The sequence below is a fragment of the Drosophila hydei genome, unplaced genomic scaffold, assembly GCF_003285905.1.
Source record: "Drosophila hydei strain 15085-1641.00,03,60 unplaced genomic scaffold, DhydRS2 tig00000232-arrow-arrow-pilon, whole genome shotgun sequence".
In the NCBI taxonomy this organism is placed as follows: domain Eukaryota; kingdom Metazoa; phylum Arthropoda; class Insecta; order Diptera; family Drosophilidae; genus Drosophila; species Drosophila hydei.
This window is the reverse complement of record NW_022045690.1, coordinates 287,427-311,696: the sequence shown is the minus strand read 5'-3', so window position 1 is coordinate 311,696 and position 24,270 is coordinate 287,427. Positions and strand designations below refer to the sequence as shown.

The 24,270-nt window shown below is 41.4% G+C and overlaps 1 protein-coding gene across 9 annotated transcripts in view; it reads right to left on the bottom strand.

Annotated features, from left to right (window-relative positions):
• LOC111597367 (amyloid-beta-like protein) overlaps positions 1-24,270 on the bottom strand; it is a 60,011-nt gene that overhangs the window by 6,959 nt on the left and 28,782 nt on the right. For all 9 annotated transcript variants that reach the window (XM_023312033.2, XM_023312026.2, XM_023312058.2 and 6 more), the window contains exon 3: positions 19,150-19,320. In XM_023312033.2, the coding sequence (XP_023167801.2) occupies positions 19,150-19,320 (171 nt within the window). The remainder of the gene's footprint in view (positions 1-19,149; positions 19,321-24,270) is intronic.

The following is a 24,270-nucleotide window of genomic DNA, read 5'->3' as shown; positions in this document are numbered from 1 at the left end:
ATGGCCTTATAAAATATCGCACACAGCCACGTCATACACACACACCGCACACACACACATGTGCATATGCTTATATATGCGGTAAGTATGTGTGTGTGTGCTCGAGTGTGTGTGCACTACATTTGTTTCAAACAATTATGTGCCGAGTGCCACACACACACACACACACACACACACACGTAACACCCAACAGCTCATGAAAATGAGGCCTTTTTAAATGTTGTTTGAGTGTTTTGCTGCAAATAGCACACACACACTCACACACACTCTCGCACACTCGCACACACAAAACGAGTGCAAACGGCACGTAGGCAACGAACCGCTTGGCGCTGAGCCATACGGCCAGACAGTTAGTCCCCACCATAGACCCTCATACCCCTGTCTGCCCCGCCGTCACAGCTTTTGGCGTCCAGTAGGCCTTCTGTTGAGCTGTGTGTGTGTACAATGTATTGCCGTATAGCTGTTGGCAACCAGGCTAAATAAAACATTAAAAGCACAAAATAATGATGCTGATGCATGTCAAGTCAAACTGAAAACCGAAACCCCAAAGGCACCCAGGCCCGTTCCACACTGAAAATAAAACAAAAACCCAACAAGGCCCCATACTGTGTGTGACCATACATTCACATATATATTTATAAACATATAGGAATGTGTGTGTGTATGTGTGTGTGCGTGTGTAGCACATAATCATACATATAATGACACAGTGACAACCACTTGAATCGAGCATGTCCTTAGTATTGGTTCAGCATCGCCATGTGCTTTATCTCGACAGAAATATGTATTCCATTTTATCCTAAGCTTTCATTCTTCTGACATTTATATTTATATCCCCCATTTTTCTCAATGGCACGCAAGACTGTATGAAAGACAATCTTATATGGGTTCAGCTTGCTGTCTGCTTATATCAAGACACTTATAACAGTATAACTGTTGAGTGCTCAGTAACATTTTACTTTATAACAGTTTCATATACCAGATAATGGCATAAGTGATTATGTTTATGTTTATAAATATCTGCTAAGCTGAACAAACATATAACAGTTTTTGGCTAGGTATAACAGTTTTTATTTCTTAAAATATATATAGTGTTTTCATGTTTAACAAACCATCCTACTGAATAAACAGTTTTGTATAACAGATTTGTATAACAGATTTGTATAACAGTTTTGTATGGCAGTTTTGTATAACAGTTCAAAGCTGAACAGTAGATTGCTGAATAATCCTACGATCGATAATTGAATTAATTAAATAGTGTTATGCTTATAACAGTTTTTATAGTATAACACTTAAGTACTAAGATACGCTCTGCTTCTATTAACTAGGCTCTGTCTTGTTATCTTTCTTTTCTCCAATCAATTAAGGTTCAATTTCATTAATGCCGCATATAGTAGGTTCAAGTGTTATACAGTCCTAAGCTGACAGCACAATCTGTGCTATCGCGCTTAACAGGCCAACTGTGAAATTGGTTGCCCACTGTGCGCACGGTGTTTGGATGGCCGCTGCGATAGCGTGCGTGCGTGCGACTTGATATATGGGTGCCACCTACACCGCTTCACTCTCTTTAGTTGCCATTTAAAGGAAAATGTTAAAAAAAAAGAACGCACATCATCAGCAGTGGCAGCAGCAGTAGCAGCAGCAGCCACAGCAAAAGCACTGATGACGATGGCAGCGGTAACGTCGACGTCGACGTCATTCACACAACGGCCTCAGCCTGACCAGCGTTGGTCGAAGCTGCTGCTGCTGCTGCTGCCGCCTGTGGGTGACTCTGAGTCCGTCATTTGTTTGGTCGTTGGAGTATATAAACGTGCCAACCGAATGCGCAAACCAACACACACATACACACACACACACACACTCTTGCAGAGAAACACTTTCACACGAATACGTGAAACTGTGGCAGAAGAGCGCACGAGAGGAGCGGCTCTGTAGGCGCACTGACTGGGCTCTTGGGTGTTCTGGCAACCCCCACCCGAGGCAAACCGCTGTGCCTAGCCGCGTCACCCTCTGCCCGTCGCTCCGTCTTGTGCTGGCTTGGCCCGTTCGGGCTTGGCTAAAATGTGTTCGTTATACTTGGCTTAATCAAAACATATTCAACCGAGCGTGAGGCTGTTTAAGTGCTTCGCTCGAGAGAGCTTGCCACAAATACACACGCAGCGCCAACTTATTGTAACAGAATTTGATTCTTTTGTTTCCATAAGCACACACACACACACATACACAGGCACTTGGTTGTGGGGTAAAATGAAAAGCAAATTTAATTGTATAAAATTAGCAAAATGCGCGGCTCCCATGTGAGTCTGTATGTACTTGTGTGGATCTGTGTGAGCATGTGTGTGGGTGTGTGGCTGTGTGTGTGTGCGCTAATGACAGACAAACAATTAAACTTGACATTTTCTCTATTGTCCCTCGCACACACAGAGAGAGCGAACACGCGTGTTTTTCTATTGTCAACTGTACATGCGCTTATCCTTGAGCAATGCAATTAGACAAGTTTCAATCTAACGGCAACAATGGCAGTTGAAACAACAGCCAAACAACAGTTTGACACACAACATTAACAACAAGATGGCGTCGCCACATATTGAACACAAAATGGCGGCCATTGCGCTAGCAACAGCAGCGACAACAATAGCCGAGGCAACAGATTGCGCGTCGTCCTTGATGTCAAACTTTTCTATATGTATATCCTTAAATATTATATTTTTGAGCTATAAGTGTGTGTGTATGTGTGTATGTGTGTGTGTGTGTCGTCTGCGTCTTCGATCGATATCTATTAATACATTGTGAACTTCTGTTTGCCAGACGAATTTTCCGCTCATTTTCGATAGATACTTAAGAGTCTCTGGGTTGATTAATGATCCCACGGAGTTTGGCTCCACTTTTAATTAAGCTGCACAAGCGATGAATATTAAAAGTTTGGCTTAAGTGCATTAATAATTCTAAATTGGCCTCGCTTTTGCCATTATCAGACTCTCGCCGACTCTTATTCAATTCGCTTTCAAAAATAATTGCATAGCGCTAGGCGCGCACGGGCCACGCCTACTTTTCAATGCCTGCAGCTGACAGTTGGCGGTCGTTTTTTTTGGCATTGGCGCAAGGAATTTGTTTGTGGGCCCCGCCCCCAGCGCTTGGCTCAATGCAAACAGTCGACTTGCGCGTGTGTGTGTGTGTGTGTGGGTGTAGTTGGTGTGCTGCAGCCGAACGCGTTATTGAAAATGATTTTTTAATGCGGCATTGCCGCGAGCCTCACTGCGCGTGGACCCCACCGCCCCCATCGACTGCTTCTTCCTCGTGCTGCTTCCTCTGCTCCCGCCGCTTGTGCACAGTTTATGCGTGCGCTGCCTCAACTCATTTTGTGGCAACTTCCTATTCGCATTTTGCCGTTCAAGGCTCTTTCTGGGTATTTTTGTTTTTGGTTTTTCGAATTTAAATTTGAATTTTACATACATTTTGGTGCGCTTAAAGCTCGCAGGGGCGTGACCACGCAGCCAACGGCATTTGTTTGCCCACGCCGAACTGCTGAGCTTGTTGTAATTTAAGTTCCAGCGACCGCCCCCGCCCCCGCCCCCGCCCGCCGTTCCCTTACGGCACAAACAGTTTGAACTCGTGGCGTATACATATTTTTAGTTCAGTCAACGTTAACGTCGGCTACAGTTACAGTTAGAGCCGCAGCTACGTTTACTGTTACACAGACACCCACAAATGCCTGTGGCCAACAAACAGTGACCGCTGCGAGGCCCTGACAGCGCCTAACTGTTCTCAGAATCTGGGCACTCGGCCTTCGCGCGTGTTTGGGTCTCAACGCGTTGACATTGAAATTGTAAAAATAATTTCTCCTTTGCCACGTTTCATTCGCACACACACACACACACACACACACACACACACACACACACACACACACACACACACACACACACACATACGCACAACCACACACTGAAAAACAATGCGGGCAAAAGGCCAAATGCTGTGTCATTTCCATTTGTTTGTTGTTGTTTGTTTTTTCTTTAAGTTCAAACTTTTGTGTTACAAAGTCATTTCTGTCAAATAGGCTAAGCAAACATATTATTTTAAGTTGACTCGCTTTTATTTGCTCTTCGTCTCCTTCTCCCGCCCTGCCCCTCCCTCTCTGTGCGTGTGTGTATCTGTGCGTGAGCATTATTTAAGCTTGGTTAGGCATGCGTTGTTGGTCAGGCAGTTAGTTACACTTTTAAGTGGCATTTGGCTATAATGCGTATACGCAACGTGGCAGGAATGGAGCGTCGCAGCGTGAGTTACATATTTAATAAGTACAATTCGCTCAGCACTTTATCATGATTAGTGCAGCCAGATCATAAAATCTGATACTTTTTTCTCTTTTACCTTACACGTCTTATCGCCTTTCATGATTTTTATTCCATATTATCTGTGTGTCTAAGTTTTTTTCGGTTTTCTCAATATCTCTATCCTACTCTTCGCTTTATACTTTCTTTCTGCCTTTTTTCGCTCTCTGTGTATATCTCTGTCTCTCCAACTCTACCTTTCTTTGCCTTGCCTTTTATCTATATATATCTTTACCTCTATCTCTTTATCTTATTTCTCTCTCTCTCTCTGTCACATTTGTCATTGCCTTTATTTCTCTGTCTTTACTCATCTCACTGTCCTTGTTTCTTTTTCTCCCTCTCACAATCTCTCTACCTCTCTTTGCTCTGTATCGTTTTCTTTCTGTTTCTAAGTCTCAAGCTCGCTCTCTCTCTCTCTCTCTCTCTCTCTCTCTCTCTCTCTCTCTCTCTGTCTCTATCTCTCTCTATCTATCTATTGGCATCCATTTCTATTTTTCTCATCCATCTTAATTTTTCTTTTTTCTTTTTTCTTTCTCTATCAATATTTCTATTTCTCTCATTTCTTATTTATCTCTGTCTCTGTCTCTCTTTTCATAGCACCCTGTCTCTTTCTTTATCTAGTGTCGTTCTCTATCTCTCTCTCTCTTGCACATTCTTGATTACTTCTCCTTTACTTGTTTTCATCCTAATTCGTATTTTTGCTCAATTAATCTTTTGTCTTTTCCCATTTCTCTCGAACTTTCGCTTTCTTTTCCCGTCTCTTTCACATCAATTTGCCTCAAATCTGTTATACTGGCACGTTTGCTTCATATAAGTCGCATATTCGATTATAACAGAACAAAACTGTTATAATTGTTATACACTCTCACAATGTTATAACTGTTGCAGATGAAAAATGCGATTTAAATGACCAAAAGCTAAATCTCACGCATTCTTCTCCGACCGCATCGCGTTCTCTGCGCCAGCTCGCCCTTCACATGAATATATATGCCTGACTGTGTGTCCGTCTGTCCGTCTGTCTGGTAGCCTGCTCATGTGTATGTACATGCAATACATCACCTTTAATGGGCATTTTGTGTTAGCAGGCATTTAGCCCTAAATGCTTTGGCAACGTTACAAACAATTGAATTAAGACTGGGCCGCTGCACAATTGCGGGCAGAGCGGCTGCTGTTGCCGCTCGCCGTGCGCGGCTTTGCAATTTTGTAGCCATTTAAGGACTAGGTCCAGCCAGCCAACCCGTGTGCCGCTGGCTCTAGCTGTGGCCCAAGCCCATTTGTTAGTTGTGGCCTAATGTATGTGTGCGCCGGTCTCTTTCTATGCTTATCTATTTATCTCCCTGCTGATGCTGATGCTGCTACTGCTGCTGCTCTTATGTATTGGCCAACTATATTTAGCTCTCATATACACACTTATATGTATGTATGTGTGGGTGTGTGTGTGTGCGCGCTTTGAATGGCTCGTTGGCGACTAAACTACTTTTTGCCTGTTCACTGAGTTTCAATGGCCACGCGGCATTTAATTATAAACATATCACACACACACACACACACACACACATTTACATCTACATATGCATATAGAATGCTAGAAAAAACAACAACAAGGCGACATATTTAGCGTTGTGTTTTTATAAGCCAATTGGATCAACGTAGCCAACTGCGAGCACTGTGAGCGCCAACAATTTTTATTGCCAACTCGAGTCGAGTACCAATTACAGCGCACAAAAACAAGCACATTTAACAAACAGCTATTTATATATACAAAATTGATAAAACTAGTTTTTTTCTTTTCGTTTCCATTCATTAACCCACACTCGAGCTGTTCGAATTATCGGCATGCATTTGCGGTGCACGACACAAATCACACAAACCAAACTAACTAAAAGGCATTTAGCAACAATTTCAGAATTTCTCACCCACACTTGAAACTTGCATTTAGCTACAGACTAAATCTGAGCAGGGACGAGGCTCTGTTTACAGCTCTTCCATGGGCTGCTGCATGTGCTCATGCATGAAGCTTGAAACCCTGCACAAGAGTTGGCTTCTAAGTCAATAATTAATATGGAGCTATGGGCATTACTTAAGTTGATGACAGTCGGTGTTCGATAGAGCACTCACAACTTTAATGACAGAACTTGTAGCATATGCTTTTGTTAAGATCTGGCCGACAGCGTGATTGTATAAGCACTAATTAGAGAGAGTCGCAACTCTTATTTCAATTCATCTATAACTATACCTACTACTCTCTCTTCTACAGTATTTAAAATATAGATTCCGCTACTCTTTAAGTCTCTTCTTCAACGGCGTGGCGTCTGTTTCCTTGCCTCTCCCATTTGTAGCCTCCGATTTGATTACTATTACTTGTTTCAATTGAAATGCAAACTTTCAACTTGCGTGAGCTTTCTAAGCCATGAGTGAATAGCCAATAGTTTTAGCAGCCTTTCAAGCTGAATGGGTTTCAGATAACTATTTCTGCTTCATACATTAAACGAGTTTGACTACTTCAGAAATCGCTGTCGCTTTCCACGCTGCAGTAAATTTCAGTTCTGCTCTAGAATCTAGTGTTTCGCTTGAATCAAAGTAGGCGACAAATTAGAACTCAACTCATCAGCTTTGAACTCTAAAATAAAGTCATTCGTGAGCTAGTCGCCTACGGAAAGGGATATATAATTTAGAAGCTCACGCTTTGTGCTCTCCTTACTATGGCCAAGGCAAAGGAACTCTTGAAAGCATTCGCACGCGCATTCGTCTTCTCGTGGCTCGCCTATAGCTTCTGCTACATGGAGCGCGAGCTGGAGCTGGCAAACTTGCATATTCTAACCGGAACAACAGCCGTGATTTTGAGCGCGTTTCTGATTCGATTGCTGCTCAGGCAGCCAGACCAATCACACTGTGGGCAAGGTATTTTCCTCTGGATCTCTGGCAAGGTGGTGCTGGGGCTAATTGTCCAAATGCTCTCGACCCTGCTGCTCTCGCTCTGCTGGAGCTGGCTGCTGGACGATGCCAGTGGAAGGGGCATGGTATACAATTCGAAGAGCCTTCTGCCACTTGGCTGCACTTTGATTAGCTATGAGATCTATTTGGAGTGCTGCAAAACGTCGCAGTCTGATGAAGTAGACAGAAACCTCGAGTTCGCCTGCGCTGGTGCACTTGCCACATTTGTAAGCTCATTTGCCACACAGCCTCATTAACGGAGGGCAAGCGTGGCGAGAAGCATGCGCCCTCCATCATATCGTTAATTAGGAAGGTTTTGTAATTGAATACTCAGAGCTGAACGCGACTGAGCATAAATCTCATAAGCCGTTTATTAACTATCAGCAGCCAGCGAGCGACCAGCAGGCAGCCATTGTCCTCTGCTCCTCGAATCAAGCATAAAAAGGGCGAAAATATAGTTAGGGTCGACTAATTGGTAACTGGAAGCTTCACCTAACTAAGATGGAAAATAGATCGAATATAAAAATATTTATTAAATCTAAGAATGCAAGTGAAACCTCCTTTGAGATCGAAGCATGAAACACGCTCGACTTCACATGGCTTGGGATATTTTAATAAACAAATTGACTTTAGCAGTTGAACAAATTGTATTCATTAATTAAAATGAAAGCAATGACAATAACCGTATGCATTTACAAGTTAATTGAATATTAAAATGTTCGAGGAAACTGTGTCAAATGCACACTAGTCAGGCAATAGAAGGAAATGTCTTTACGGACGGGCAGGCTGGCCTGGTCTGGCATGGTCTGGCATGGCCTGGCCATACGAATCAATGAATAAGTTAGATATAAGTTAACACAATTGATCAGCAGAACGTAAATATTGAAGCTGACCATGCATTCTCAGCATAAATGCTTACGACACCAGCTGTCTCAAGCGGACATTGCACAACAGCGGAAGCGTCCACGCGCAACAATGTTGCTGACCAGCGACCTAGTACTGTATGCAATGCCAGCGTTTTCAGGGCTTAGGGCTAGCTTCTATTATAAGAACGATTGTCAAATAGAGTTAGTTGATTTTTGGAAATAAAGAACGTCGGTCATCGCCACGGAATTCACAAAGTCTTCTCATTTTTCGAATAAGTGTTAACGCCGATACTCCGTACGCGCTTAACATAATTTCGAAATCTTAAAATAATTAACTGGCGCCCAACGAAATCGGAAAAAAAAACCCGAACTCAATTAAACAAATATTCAAAAAATAATTTGTGAAAAAAACCCGAACTCAGTTAAACAAATATTCAAGAAATAATTTGTGAAAAAAAAAAAAACCCGAACTCTATTAAGAAAATTTCCAACAAATAATTTGAAAAAAACCCGAACTCAATCAAACAATTATTAAAAAAAAATTTGTGAAAAAAAAAAACCCGAACTCAGTTAAACAAATATTCAACAAATAATTTGTGAAAAAAAACATTATAAATTACAACTAATACGCAACAAAAAAAGTTCACCAAGGGATTCATCAAACCATCAGCTCTACGAAAATAATATAAGAACATGTAAGTAGGGTGTTCAAAAAAAAAAAAAAAAGAATAATAATAAATAAAAATTGTAAAAATACAATTCCAACTGTTCAACTAAATTTTAATTGTATAAAAAACACTACACATATCTTATTTGCATGTTATGAGTGATAGTGAGATACAAGATTTAGTAAAAAAATTTCAAAGTATAGATACAGGTGAAAAAATAAAAATGTCTTTATCTAACGAACAGTTAAGAGCGATTGTAGAAGGCGCAGTTACAAGCGCATTAAGAACCCAAAAAGAAAACTTTGATCAGAAATTACGCGACATAGAACAACGTATTGGTTCTGTACAAGTTAGCACTCCTGAAGTAGAAACATTTAGAGAGGCCGAGATCAGGGCAAGCGTCATTTGCAATGAAACCCTTGACATAATGAAATCCCTTCCAGAATTTGAAGGAAAAAATGAGACTTATGTATCATGGAGGAAAGCTGCGCATACCGCATACAAAGTATATGAAAAATATGATGGTAGCTCGAAACATTATCAAGCTTTAGGAATATTAAGAAACAAAATTAAAAACGCCGCCGATATGGTACTCTCTTCGTTTGACACTCCTCTGAATTTTAGGGCCATTATAAATCGGTTAGATTTCACGTACGCAGACAAAAGACCGATATACCTAATTGAACAAGAGCTGTCAACACTCCGTCAAGGAAATCTGACACTACTACAGTACTATGACGAAGTGGAGAAGAAACTGACTTTACTCATAAATAAGACAATCATGACCTATGACGCCAACGTTGCCTCTTCGTTAAATGAGAAATACAGGGCAGACGCTCTACGAGTATTCATCTCAGGTACCAGGAAAACTTTAAGTGATGTCCTATTCTCAGCTAGACCAACTGACCTTCCGTCTGCACTGGCATTAGCCCAAGAAGTCGAGTCTAATCATGACCGGTATATGTTTGCCACGAATTTTGCACGTAGTTTAGAAGAAAAGGCTCAGAGAACAGTACAAAAACAACAAGGCAGAGATAGGAACCTAACTCAAGACCCAAAATACAACCAGCCAGGGAAAAGCCCATATTATAAGAAACAAGAATTCTCACCACGACGAGAACAAGTTGAACCAATGGACGTTGATACATCCGCTCGCTTCGGACAGACGACCCAATACCAGCAAAACACGGCTCCCTCAAAGCAAACTCAGTGGTCGACTCAACAACAAAACACAAAATATGAAAGTTACAATAATCAGGGACAAGCAAACAAGAGACCAAATAATAGTAGTGCACGACTCACAGGACCGAAGCAGCAAAGAGTTAACTATTTAGAAGCAAGAGATTCAGAATATGAACAGGACGGTAATAAATATCGGACCATCGCAGAAAATGAGGCAGAAGACATTGAAGACGAATCCGACGAATATGACCAGGTCCATTTTTTAGACCTGGCTCCCTGCTACCGTTCATAGAAAGATCAGTGGCAGGAAGGACAATAAGATTACTTATAGATACAGGGGCCTCTAAAAACTATGTTAAACCATTAAAAGAATTAAAACATATTAAGCCAGTAGAAAAACCCTTTCGAGTAAAATCAATTCATGGCTATAACGATATTGACAGGAAGTGTACAATGCATCTTTTTAACACAAATACAACATTTTTCTTACTACCAAACCTTACGAAATTTGACGGTATAATTGGACTTGATTTACTAAACCAAAACAACGTTATATTAGATTTCAAAAACAAGAAGTTAATAACAAACTGCACTTCCGAGACTATTAAATTTCTAAAATGCCCAGCCGTAAATTTTACGGATGTCAAAGAAATAGAAACCCCTCAAGCCATAACGACAAACTTTCAAACAATGCTCAAGAAACGAACAGGAGTCTTTGCGGAACCAAATGAGGCACTCCCGTATAATACCAACATCATTGCCACCATTAGAACAGAAAATGAGGATCCCATATATTCCAAACTATACCCATACCCAATGGGCGTATCGGAATTCGTAAACGCAGAAACTCAAGACCTGTTAAAAAACGGTATAATACGTCCATCTCGTTCACCGTACAATAACCCCGTTTGGGTTGTAGATAAAAAAGGTACTGATGAACAGGGAAGGAAAAAGAAGCGTTTAGTCATAGACTTCAGAAAACTTAACCAAAAAACAATAGACGACAAATATCCAATCCCCAATATTGCCTCTATCTTATCCAACTTAGGAACAGCAAGGTATTTTACAACCCTAGATCTGAAATCCGGATTTCACCAGATCTTACTTGCTGAAAAGGACAGAGAAAAGACAGCCTTTTCTATAGGAAGTGGAAAGTATGAGTTTTGCAGGCTCCCTTTTGGCTTGAAAAATGCACCCAGTATTTTTCAAAGAGCCATTGACGATGTGCTCAGAGAGCAAATCGGAAAATCTTGTTATGTTTACGTCGACGACGTAATAATTTTTTCTGAAAACATGGAAAACCACGTCAAACATATCGCCTGGGTCTTAGATAAGCTATACGAGGCCAACATGAGAGTTTCGCCAGAAAAATCACACTTTTTCAAAGAAAGCGTTGAATATCTAGGTTTCGTGGTCTCAAGTAAAGGTATAAAGACATGTCCAAGTAAAGTTGAAGCGATTCGTAACTACGAATTACCAACAACTCTGTTTAACGTCAGATCATTCCTCGGCCTGGCAAGCTACTATAGGTGTTTTATCAAGGACTTCGCATCTTTGGCAAAACCTATAAGCGACATCTTAAAAGGCGAAAACGGCAAAGTTAGCGCAGGACAATCAAAGAAAATACCAGTAAAATTCGACGAGAGTCAACTCACGGCATTTGAGAAACTAAAAGAGGTTCTCGCATCCGAAAATGTAATGTTACTCTACCCCGACTACAAGAAAGCGTTTGATTTAACAACTGATGCTTCGTCCTTTGGTCTAGGGGCAGTCTTATCCCAAGGTGGAAAACCAATCACCATGATATCAAGGACATTGAAAGATAGGGAACTTAGCTTTGCAACAAATGAAAGAGAATTACTTGCTATAGTCTGGGCCTTGAAAAGCCTCCGAAACTATCTGTACGGAGTAAAAAATTTAAATATCTTTACGGACCACCAACCCCTGACGTTTGCAGTATCTGACCGTAATCCAAACGCAAAAATCAGGCGTTGGAAAGCTTTTATAGACGAGTATAATGCAAATATCTATTACAAGCCAGGGAAGGAAAACTACGTTGCTGATGCGCTATCGCGGCATAATATTCATGCCTTGGAAGACGACGCACAGTCAGACAGAGCTACAATGCATAGCGAAGTATCACTCACGTACACTATAGAAACAACAGACAAACCAATCAACTGTTTCCAAAACCAAATTATAATTGAAGAAGATAGAGTAGCCTCTGATCGTACAGTCATTATATTCGGTAAAAAAATCCGACATACAATTCACTTCTCAGACAGAAATTCGTTAATCGAAAGAGTTTACGATGTAGTCAAAAAAGACGTCGTTAATGCAATCCATTGCGAGTTACCAGTACTGGCATTCATACAACATAAACTAATAGAAACTTTCCCAACAACAATATTTCGATATACAAAACATATGGTAAATGACATTTTTGACAAGAACGAACAAAAAGAAATAACTGTAACAGAACACAATCGAGCCCACAGAGCAGCTCAAGAAAATGTAAAACAGATTTTACAAGACTACTTTTTTCCAAAAATGACAAAACTAGCTAACGAAGTGGTTGCAAATTGCAAAATCTGTAAAACAGCTAAGTACAACCGTCACCCACAAAAACAAATACTTGGAGAAACTCCTATACCTTCCTATGTGGGTGAAATGCTACACATTGACGTATACTCAACTGATAAAAAATACTTCCTTACATGCATAGACAAATTTTCAAAATTCGCAACCGTTCAACCCATTGCTTCAAGGACAATAATCGACATACAATCGGCAATTTTACAACTTGTAAATTTTTATCGACATATCAAGACGATCTATTGCGATAATGAACCCTCCTTAAAGTCCGAAACAATAAAATCACTATTAAACGGCCAGTATGACATTCAAATCGTAAACGCCCCACCACTCCATAGTACTTCAAATGGACAAGTCGAGAGATTTCATAGCACCCTCAGCGACATCGCAAGATGCCTAACAGCTCAAAGAAAAATTACAGATACCGTTGAAACGATACTCCAAGCAACTATTGAATACAACAACACAGTTCACTCGGTAACAGACAAACGTCCAATCGACATAATCCACTCATCCTCCCCAGAACTTAAAATTGAAATAAGAAATAAAATTCAAAAAGCACAGCAGCTCCAAATAAACAGGGTAAATGAAACAAGACACGATAGACAATTCCAAGTAGGCGATACAGTTCTTGTAAAGGCAAACAGACGTTTAGGGAACAAATTGACACCACTGTACAATGAAAACAAAATTGACGCAGACTTGGGGACAACGGTCTTAATAAAAGGGAGGGTGGTCCACAAAGACAACCTAAGGTAAACAAAACATTAAACCCTTTTTATTTCTTTTTATCTTTAGGATTTGGGCTATAATTCTCTTCGCCACAACGGTAGCGGCGAAACTTACCGATTATACGAACACAGATTACATACCGATCTCAGACGGATATGTAACCATTTGGACGGATTTCCAATATTTAAAACATTCAACTAATCTTACTCTATACTCAGCAATAGTAGAGGACACGAAGAAATTAAGACAAAATTTTCCACGATCACATATGAGACAGTTATTAGACACAGATATACAACATATAGAAGCACTAATAGCCACAGTAAATATCCATCATAGACATGCTAGGAGCATTAATATGCTAGGCACCGTTCTTAAAGTCGTAGCTGGCACGCCAGACTCCGACGACTTGGAAAATCTTAAATTTACACAGAAAGAACTTGTAGAATCAGAAAACAGGCAAGTAACTATAAACACAAAAATGCAAGAACAAATAAATAAGCTAACCGACACAGTAAACCTCATAACAAAAACAAAGCAAATAGATACAGAACATTTGTATGAGACACTGCTCTCAAGAAACAGAATAATTATTTCAGAACTAGAAACCTTGATGCTATCAGTAACACTTGCAAAGGTTGGAATTGTAAACCCCTCCATATTAGATTCTTCTGACTTAAAAAATATTGTTAATGAACACCCTATAAATATCACTATTACTGACTTAATGGAAGTATCTCAAGTTAAAGTCTTGCTAAATAATAACTTTTTACACTTTATTATAAGATACCCTAAGCCTAACATAGTATGTAAAAAATTAACAATATACCCTGTCCAACACGATGGCATTGTAATCAATTTCGCCGAAGACTACGATATAGCTGTTTGCGACAACCATGTAATATCAATAGGAAATTGTAGCACAGCCCTCACAACAACGTTCTGTAAGAAATTACCCTATACAACGTGCGCGCAACAACTGCACTCAGGTGGCACTGCACATTGCTCAACTCGACCCAGCCATCTTGAACCTCTAACCATCATCGACGATGGCGTTATCATCATCAACGACAGAGTGGCTATAGTTGACGAGCAAATGGTGAAAGGGACATTCCTCCTTACCTTTGACAACGAGATAAAGGTAAACGGCACCGTATATAAAAATCCAAAAAAATACGTGAGGAAATCCCCGAGACCAGCGGCATCCACGCTTCTAAATATAACGGATCATCAGGAAATACCGAGCCTGCCGTACCTACAGAAGCTAAGCATAAAAAACATCCGGGACATTGCTCAAATAGAAGAACAACTGGTAAAAAGACCAATAATATCTGGACTAACCGTGGTCATCATTCTACTTTCCTGCTACGCCTCAACGAAACTTTATCAAAGACATCAGAGGAGCAAACGTCAACTTGATCTTCAAGCGGTAATTAACAGTTTGAAGAACTCCGAGGACGTCATTCACCTAAGTGGGGGAGGAGTTAACACAATTGATCAGCAGAACGTAAATATTGAAGCTGACCATGCATTCTCAGCATAAATGCTTACGACACCAGCTGTCTCAAGCGGACATTGCACAACAGCGGAAGCGTCCACGCGCAACAATGTTGCTGACCAGCGACCTAGTACTGTATGCAATGCCAGCGTTTTCAGGGCTTAGGGCTAGCTTCTATTATAAGAACGATTGTCAAATAGAGTTAGTTGATTTTTGGAAATAAAGAACGTCGGTCATCGCCACGGAATTCACAAAGTCTTCTCATTTTTCGAATAAGTGTTAACGCCGATACTCCGTACGCGCTTAACATAATTTCGAAATCTTAAAATAATTAACTTATACACATTTTGTATTATATACAATGCAAATGGTGAATAAATATTTCATAGCTGGGTGGCTCGGGGGTTCGGGGCGGCGAACAAATTGTTTACAAAATGGCCTAAAAATCAATGCTTGTTCAATGCAAATGAGTACAAAAGCAACAACGGCTTGGGCCGTGCTCGGTCGAAGCTACGAATATGTAATTCGGCTCATTACAAAAACCAAAAAGCAAACAAAAGAGCACACACACGCGCACACACACGCACACGCACAACAAAAATAACAACTAAATTGTGACTGTGCAAACAATTAGAAAGCAGCGAACGATTTTTGGTTGCCTGACATCAATGCGACTAAGCAAATACGACCCCTTGCCCTAACTTTCCAACTTACAGTGCCAGCCACGCCCCACCCAGCAACGACCCCGCGCTCTGTGCACCTCTTAGTTGATGTCCAGGGACACGTAACCACACGTTTGGTCGGCGGTTTGTATGTGCGCCTCGCCGTAAAGCAGCTGCAAATTAATTAATTTCCATTTGAATGGAAAACAGCGAAATAAAAACCAAAATAAGGCGTAAAAAAGAACACAAACAGACACAGACAGAATGAGTAAGGGAGAGTGGCAGGCTATTTAAATATGCATATACATAAATGAGTTTGTTCTGCTGCACTTCGGAGCTGTGGCGTACCCAAAAAGCGCAACCAGTCGAACAATTCGCCAAAAGCAACAACAAACAAACAAACAAACAAACGAGCACAAAGGACAACAGGTTCACTTCATCATTTTTTTTTTAATTAATTTCTTTTTGCGACCAACATCAAAATTTTGAACGACTGCTGAAAAAAAATGAGAAAAAAGTGTAGCATACTTTTGTGCGGCTTGATTTATTTCGCGTAAAAAGGATTGACTCGAACGTTTGAATGGGAAACGAGCGAAGTAAATGGGCAAATATGTGCGCCAGAGCCGCAATGGCCTTCTCTTTGTGCGTGTGTGTGTGTGTGTGTGTGTGTGTGTGGCTGACTTAGTAAATTAAATGAGCGTAAACTTTGCGCTATTTGCGTTTGTCTGTTTGTTTGAGGTCAGGGGCTGCTGTCGCGCACCGCATCAAAATAACCAAATTAAAAAGCAGGCAAATGTTTAAGAAATGTACCCACACACACACACACACACACACAGACATATATAAGCTGAAAATGCAATTTGTTAGCAACATCAATTTGACTTTTTACCCAGCGCTTGACATTAATGGTCAGCGCAACTGAGCTTGAATACGCGTTTTATACTTGATATGCCCATTAGGAAAGGTTTTATAATCAAATTATGCATAGAGAGAGAAAGAGGAAATGACAGCGCTTGCTCACTGTCCCTCTCCCTCTTTCCTAGTCAGTTTGATTTGTACCCTAGTCCAACTTTGCTATGCAAATTCAAATTGCGATTCAAAGCGAAGCAAATAACAGAATATTTTATTGATTTATCAATTGCTCTAAGCTTTTCTATTCTTTGAAGCACTTCAATTATGAGCTTCGCTATTCTAAATATGTTTCAATTAAATATCAACAGACTAACATCTATGGAGCTGTGCACAGCTCTCATACATATTTATTGTCAGAGGGAATTCGTTAGTGTCGCAGTTTTCCCTCTTCTTTTTTTTTTGTATATCGAAAGCAAAGCAAACAATGAATGCACGAATGGAAAATGGCGCAACAGCAGGTGGATTAGGAAAGAGATGAAAGCCTGATAGGCGCGGTGGGGGTTGGGTGGTGCACAGTTGAAAGCAACAGCTTAGCATTGTCTAATGGCTGGGATTTGTGTGGCTCTCACAGTTGTTGCTGTCGCTGTTGTCGTTGCTGTCTTTGCGCGTGTTTCGGCCTTATCAGCAATGACGACAATACGTAAATATCTTGAGTGCCGTTGCCACTCCAACTGCTATGAAAAGTTCTCATACGCCGCTTGGGCATTTGATGATTTTGTATGTATGCAAAAGTACAAAGTGACCAAGCATTGAAAGATATTTAAATTCAATTTGCTATTCAGTATCTTTCTTAGTGACTTTCCTTATTTCTTGCATATTGCTTATTCTAATTTGCCGCACAGCAGCCAGCAATGTTAATTTATCTTTGCTTAGATCTGCATGCAGAACCCTGTGGCTTCATCGAATACCTTTGCTGCTCTCTTGGTTCATTGATATTGCTAGTTCATAAGCATGGCAGCGAGAAATGCTTTGAGTCCGGTCTTGAGTGAAGGCAGATGTCGTGCAGAGCAGCTGGACTGGCAGGCTGATGGCTCGACTAAATACTAATTTAAAGCATTTTCTATTTTCGATATTTTTGGTTTTTGGGAAAATATTTAGCTTTTGTTGTGCAATCAATGCTATTTTAATTTGCACTTGTTTCCTTCTAATTGTCTGTTTCATATTGTTGATGTAATTACGAGTATTTCGCAATTTATTACAATTAGCATTGGCCGCTGTCAGAACAGTGGGCGGATGTGGGCGGTGTGGCCTGCAGCGGGCGGGGGTTGTCATCGGTAACATGTTCACATAAATTAAGCATAATATAAAAATTAACATAATTATAAAATATGGCTAGCGTGAAGAAGAAAGAAAACACGCTTCACATTGTAAATACGAGAGCAACGTAAATTACAGCCAGGCAAAAATAAAATGCAAATGCAAAGCCAATGAAATATTTTCCACAAACCCATAATATACACACACAAATATATATATAAATGTACATGTGTGTGTGTGTGTGTATAATATGATTTACGTTGTGGCAAAATGACGACAACAGCAGCAACAGCAGCAGCGTCAGCAGCAGGCCGCAACAAATTTGCGTGTCGAAATCAAATGCGACAGTTTTGACAGGCCGCAAGGCTCATTAGAAACATTCGCCAAATGTTCAGTTCGAGCACAGAATATGTCATATTTACCAAACAGAGACAAGCAGAGCAGAGCCACAGCTTGTAATGTGGTGTTCAAGTCAAGATATTAGTTTACAGCGACTGACTCGACTCACAGTCTCATCGCATGCGATCAATGCAAATGAATTTGCAATTTGCAATTTGCAATCTAAGTTTATTCATACGAAGCCATTCTGCCATTGTGCTGAAATATGAATGCACTCGACGCCCTTTGATTCCATTCGACATAGTATTTCACTTAACACTGTTGCCGGTGTCAATCAGCAAAAGCTTTGTTGTTGGGCTGCATTGAAGAAGGAAAGAAAAAACGCTACATTAGCCGGCAGCTAGGGAAATTTAATTAAAAAAGCCAAAGGCAAGCCAATTTATGAGGGCGTCCCAGGCGTATGCGCGATGTGTGTTCGCACTGCCTGCCTGGATGAGAGAGACATAGAGCGCGAGAGAGAGAGGGATACGCGTATGCAGAAAGCAAAAAGCAGAAAGTAAAAAGCGAAAATTAATGGAAAATTAATTAAGTGTCGTTTAATGTTGTCTCAATATAAACGCTTTCAACGCAGCGCAAATTAAATTGTTGTTGCTCCACACACTCATTCAACTACTGAGCATAGCTGCTGCCACTACTGCACCCTCGGTTGTGTGCCTACAAAATGCTGGCTGGCTGCTGCTGCCGCTTTTGATTTATTGCCTTTCATGTTGCTGCTGCACTTTGAGTGAAGAGGCTGGGTGAATGTGAAAGGGATGCTTGGGGGGCAGCCAGAGTTCGAAATAAGCTTGCTGCGCTGGTTGCCAGGCCAGCAAAGCCGCTGCTTTGCTGCTGCTGCTGCTGCTGCTGCTGCTGCTGCTTGCGGCTGGCCACTTGAGCGTTAGCGTGGCCATAAAATTACATTTTGCAATGGGGCCACGTGGCGTATGCGCAATCTCTGCTCACTTTTCATATGCAAAGTAAATGCAATAGTGAATGCAAATAGCAATTTTCATGCGGCTTCAATTCAATCAGCAGCACATTACAAACACGTGCCCATCCCCATTGCCATCCCCAGCTGCTTCCCTTGGAGCACTTGGGCATTTTCAATTTGAAAACGCAATCCCCCTTACTTACCTTCTTGCAGTAATCAAGCAAATCCATTTTATCACGCAAACATGTGGCGCCCGTTGTCTTCTTGCTGAGGTCCGTTACCCAGCGTCCCTCCTCGGATAGATATTGCGGTTGATAGATTTGTCCGGCTTCGCAGAGCACGGCGATCTGTGGCTCCCAGCGCGGCGAGGCGGCCTGTAAATAGTATTTGCAAATGCAAATGCAAATGCAGCACGGATTAGTTGATAATACATTTTCCATCAATGCCAAAGAATCTACAAATATGAGAGCATGTGCATCAGTGTGTGTGCGTGCGTGTGTGGGTGTGTAAGTGGTGCAATCAAATCATGTCATATTGCTAAATATTCATATGTGTCTGGACACGGAATAGGCACAACAACAGCTGAGTGCCTATCAATAAGACAAACACGCATTCACGTCACGTTCCATTCCACTCGACAGGGGCCACACGCAACTTGCAATGAGCCAGCTGTTGGTCATATGTGCATAGAATTAATGCCTGGACCAACAACTAAGAACGTGCTTAAGCAAGAAAGAAAGGTGAAGCAGCGACTTACAATAGAAATGCATTTGCTGTAAGAGAATTTCCTCTAGAAACTTTAACTCTCAGCTATCTAATCAGTCAGAGCCAAAAATATGAGGGGGAAATATAATAGCATCAGTTTTACAGCGTGCGTTTAGCAGTGCGTATACGTAATGTTCATTTGACTTGACTCGCAGCATAGACAACATAGACATTAATCATACGCCACATTGTGCAAGTGAAGCTTGACGCGCTCAGCCCGTACCACTGCTGGGTGGGTGTGGCTGAGCGATAAAAAATAATGATGCCACATACAGAGGGACAGAGAGACAAAGAGAGAGAGAGAGAGAGAGGGAGAGAGACCGAGAGATCGCATTGGACTGTGAATATGACTTGGATACAACAGCAGGCGGCACATGTGGCAATCAAGTGAGACAACTGAACTCATTAGGCGGGTCTGGGCGGGCAGACAGAGGTATGCATGTTGACGGCAGCTAAACCTCAACGATGTCTTAAATGGTTCATTACAGTTGCCATTGCCAGGCAGAAGCAGCAGGCAGAAGGCAGCCAACAGTTGCCAGTTGGCAGTTTGATGAATGGGCAGAGTTGAATTATGCATAGCAAAGCAGGCTCAATTGATGGATTGATTGAATGATTTTGCTCTCTGATTCAGATCGACGCAGTAAGCCAAGAGCTACCCTCGGCTCAAGTGTCGCACTCATCAGCTCTCAATTAGTTGGAGTTTCTATTCGTAGTTGCCAATTCTGTTGATGCTCTCAACATCGACGTATTGTGCCGCATTTGAGTCAGTTTTTTGCGACACATCTCGCAGGACTGTGGCAACAGGCAGATTACTACACTGTCCATCACTGTTCGTCTCTTGACCTCGCTGCGCACACGTATTGTTTTTGCTGCTGCTGCTGCGAATTTCCATTAGTTGCTGGCCATTGTTCGGCATCAGCGCTGATAAGCTGCAGGTTCATGTTTCAACAAACTGAATCTTGAATGAATGCAACGCATTCGCATCTGGCTGCCATTCAAATGCAGCATTCAGCATTCAGTATTCAGTGTTCGGCGTTCGGTGTTCAGCATGTGCCACTGATTCACTCGCTTAGTGTCTGAAAAAACCAAAACTCGTCAGCGAAATGCTTTCAATAAAGCGCACATGTAGAACCTGCTGCCATGCACAAAGCATTGTTTGTCCAAATAGAGCTCGCTGTCAATTTCCATGTTAAAAAAAACCACATGTACATATATATATATATATACATATCTATATATATGTGTATAGGAACAGAGCTGCTATAGGGCACGGCATTAAAGTCAATCTTGATACAAAATAACTACAGACCAAATGAAAACATCAAAGCTTAAATACTTTGAGTTGTTCTACCTGAAGCACTTTAGCATTTTTTCTAGTGTTTTCTAAAAACTTTTGCTGATTGAAAAAGTTGCACTCGATATTTTTCAGCAGTTGTTGATGGACGTAGCGATAGTATTGAATATATATCATTTACTTTTCAGAAGTCTATATATATATATGATATACATGAGCTCTCATTGCATTAAATTTATTTTTGTATAATTTTAAAGAGTTTTCCCACTCAACTTAAATTAGTTTCTGTTTCGCTGCGCAACTTAAGCTTGTCTTTGTGTATGTTCCGGCGGCATGTCAACTAGGAAAAGTCTTATTCCCAGCTTTATGCCCACGTTGTGCTGCTCAACCATCTTGATTATCCGCAACATTTTAGCTTGTTTTGTTTTTTGTTTTCTTGTTATCATAACAACGAGAAAATTGAGTTGCCCGACGCTTCGCTGAGCCACTCGCTAGGCAGGTCGCTAGGTCGGTATCTATGCAAACTCCATTATCAAAATGCATTTGAGCAGCGTTACGTAGCTGCATTAAAAAAACTTCCTGCTCGGGCGCTGCTGCTGCTGCTGCTGCTGCTGTTGCTCCAGCTCCTACTCCTGCTCTCCACTAATAAATATAATAATAGCCTGCGCCTCTGGCATATGCGAACGGCGCGTGTAACAAGCCTGGATGACAGCTCCTTCGCCTGACTAGCCTCAGCTACTTGGCTCATGCAGCTATCCATCCACACACCAATTGCCATCGCTCATATGCCTCTCGCTCTCACCCTCTCACTCTCTTTTTGTCGCTCTCTTTCTTTCTCTGTGTGCTCAACTATTTCGAAAGTAATTAAGTTGGCAAAAAGGCGGAAACATGCTCGTTCTTCAGCTCAACGTCGCCTTGCCAGTGACGTGCCAGCATTTTTCCAGGCAATCTAATAATTCACAAAACAACACTCACACACACACACACACACACACATATGTATTTATATACATATAAAAGTCTATATGTGTGCATATATATATATACAGATTTAACATTTTGCCTGCTGTTTGCATGTGAAAAATTTGTTGGCCCAAGCTTTTGGCTTGGCTTTATGTTTGTCTTTTCTACGTCATTGTTGCAATCAGCTTTGTTATTGCATGCCTTGTTGTTGCTCTTGCCGTTGCCGTTGCCGTTGCCGTTGAAGTTGTAGTTGTAGTTGTCGTTGCTGCTGCTGCTGCTGTTGCTGGTGCTGTCAACGATGACACCATAGTCTATGCCAAACAACATGAACTGCAATTTCAGCTGCCGCTGGCTACAGTAAGGGGCATATTAAATAACGCCGTTGTCCGTGTTCGGACGCAATCTACCAGAATTAAGGCAAACACTGACGCAATCAGAGCAAACTTTGTCAACATATAATATGCATGCTTGAACATACCCTGTAATCTCGAAGCTATGAAGGTAGCCGGAGTTCAACTCGGCCACCAAAAGTGGCAGATTTTCAAAACTCTGCTGAACTCGCAAGCTTCATTGGTCAAAGTGATCTTAAAGCTCGAATAGTTCGTGCTGATTGGAATGGGCTGCTTATGCGTTTTTAATCTTAAGCTGCAGCAATCAGCAGATGCTAATCAAAAATGATGATGTACTCGAAGTGGCTGCGAATGCTGCCAATCATCGGAAATGAGTCGGCAACAATTTGCTGTTGGCTGTTGCAAATGCAGAGCCAAACGGTTGACTGACTCATTGCCAGGCGGCAATCCAAATCGAAATTAAACACAGGACATACACACATACAACGAAGCGGCACACAGACATACGGAGCTGAATGGGATGGAACATGCAATGCAGCGGAAACGGAAGCGGATGTTGCAACGGGGAGGCCCAGGCGCCAGAGTCAGAGCCAGCGCCAGAGCCAAAGGCAACGGCAATTGCATTTGCCAAAAGTCTACAGGCCAACATATTGTATGTGTATATATATATGTATATATATGTATGTTTGCGTGATTGTATGTATGTAGGCAGTCAGGTACGCCCACACCTGCTCGCTGGCTGTGAATCAACGCCGCTTTCGCGAGCCAATAACAGCCCAACAGGCCAAAGGGGCAATCAAACGCACGCCTTAAATGCCTTATGGACGCATGGGCATGGCAACTGTACACAGTACGCTTCGGTACGGTTCAGCCCAGTTCAGTTCAGTTCAGTTCAGTTCAGGTAGCCAAAAGGCAGACAGGGGCGTTGAGTGCTTTGTCAGTTGGCTGACAAACAGTCAGCCTCCTTAAACAAGGAGCTAACGTGGGCTATAGCATATAAATCAGCTACGAACTGACAGCAGATCCATACAAAATATATGAGTAGCAGAAGATATGCTGCAATTTTCTCAGAAGCCCATATATACATCGAATCGAATTCAGCCTCAGCTTTAACTGCACTAAGCAAAAGTCTTGTTTGATGTTAGAGCACAAATAAGCGAAGAACAACATCAATTGGATTATGTATTTACAGCGAAAACTTAATACACTGTGCTAACGAAAGTCCCCAGAACAAAATGAAAGCGTACATTGAGGAGTGGGAGCTAGAAATCAAATTAGTGCTTGGGATAAATTCATATCAGTTTATAATGTAGTTCGGCAAATTGATTTTGGAAATCGAATTGAAGCAGCGTCGACCTTAAATCGATCGAAATTCCATTTCAGAGACCGAATTTATGGCCAAGTGGTCCAATGAGAATAGCAAAGCAAACTGGGCAATAAGTAGATGCTACTTATAATGCGGCACTGGCTGTCACTGTGCCAGTAGCTGGGACTGCGACTGCGACAGTGCGAGAGGGGCAGCGGGCAGCAAGACACAATTATGTTAATGTTTACTCGACCGTAATTAACTCAAATTTATGATATTTTAATTTCGCCTGTGTGGGCGTGGCTGGCGACACTTGAGCGGAAGGGAGAGAGAATAAGCGAGCAAGCGAGCGCTAAAGTTGAAAACGTTTGCAGGCAAAAGCCCAAAACCAAAGCAAAAGAAAAACACAAAGAAATTGCGTTATAATAGCGCACGTAAAAAGTTTTTCCTCTCGTTGCCCAGTTTTCCATTTCGCTCAGCAGCCGGAACCAGCGCCACAGACAAATACATTTTTAATGCGGACGCGTTAAAAAAGAAGCAAAATAAGAAATGACAAAAAAAAAATACATTAAAACTTGTTGTCTTGAAATGTCGAGAATCGAATGCTCTTTACAATGTCTAGACACTATAAGAGTAGGCGTTGTAG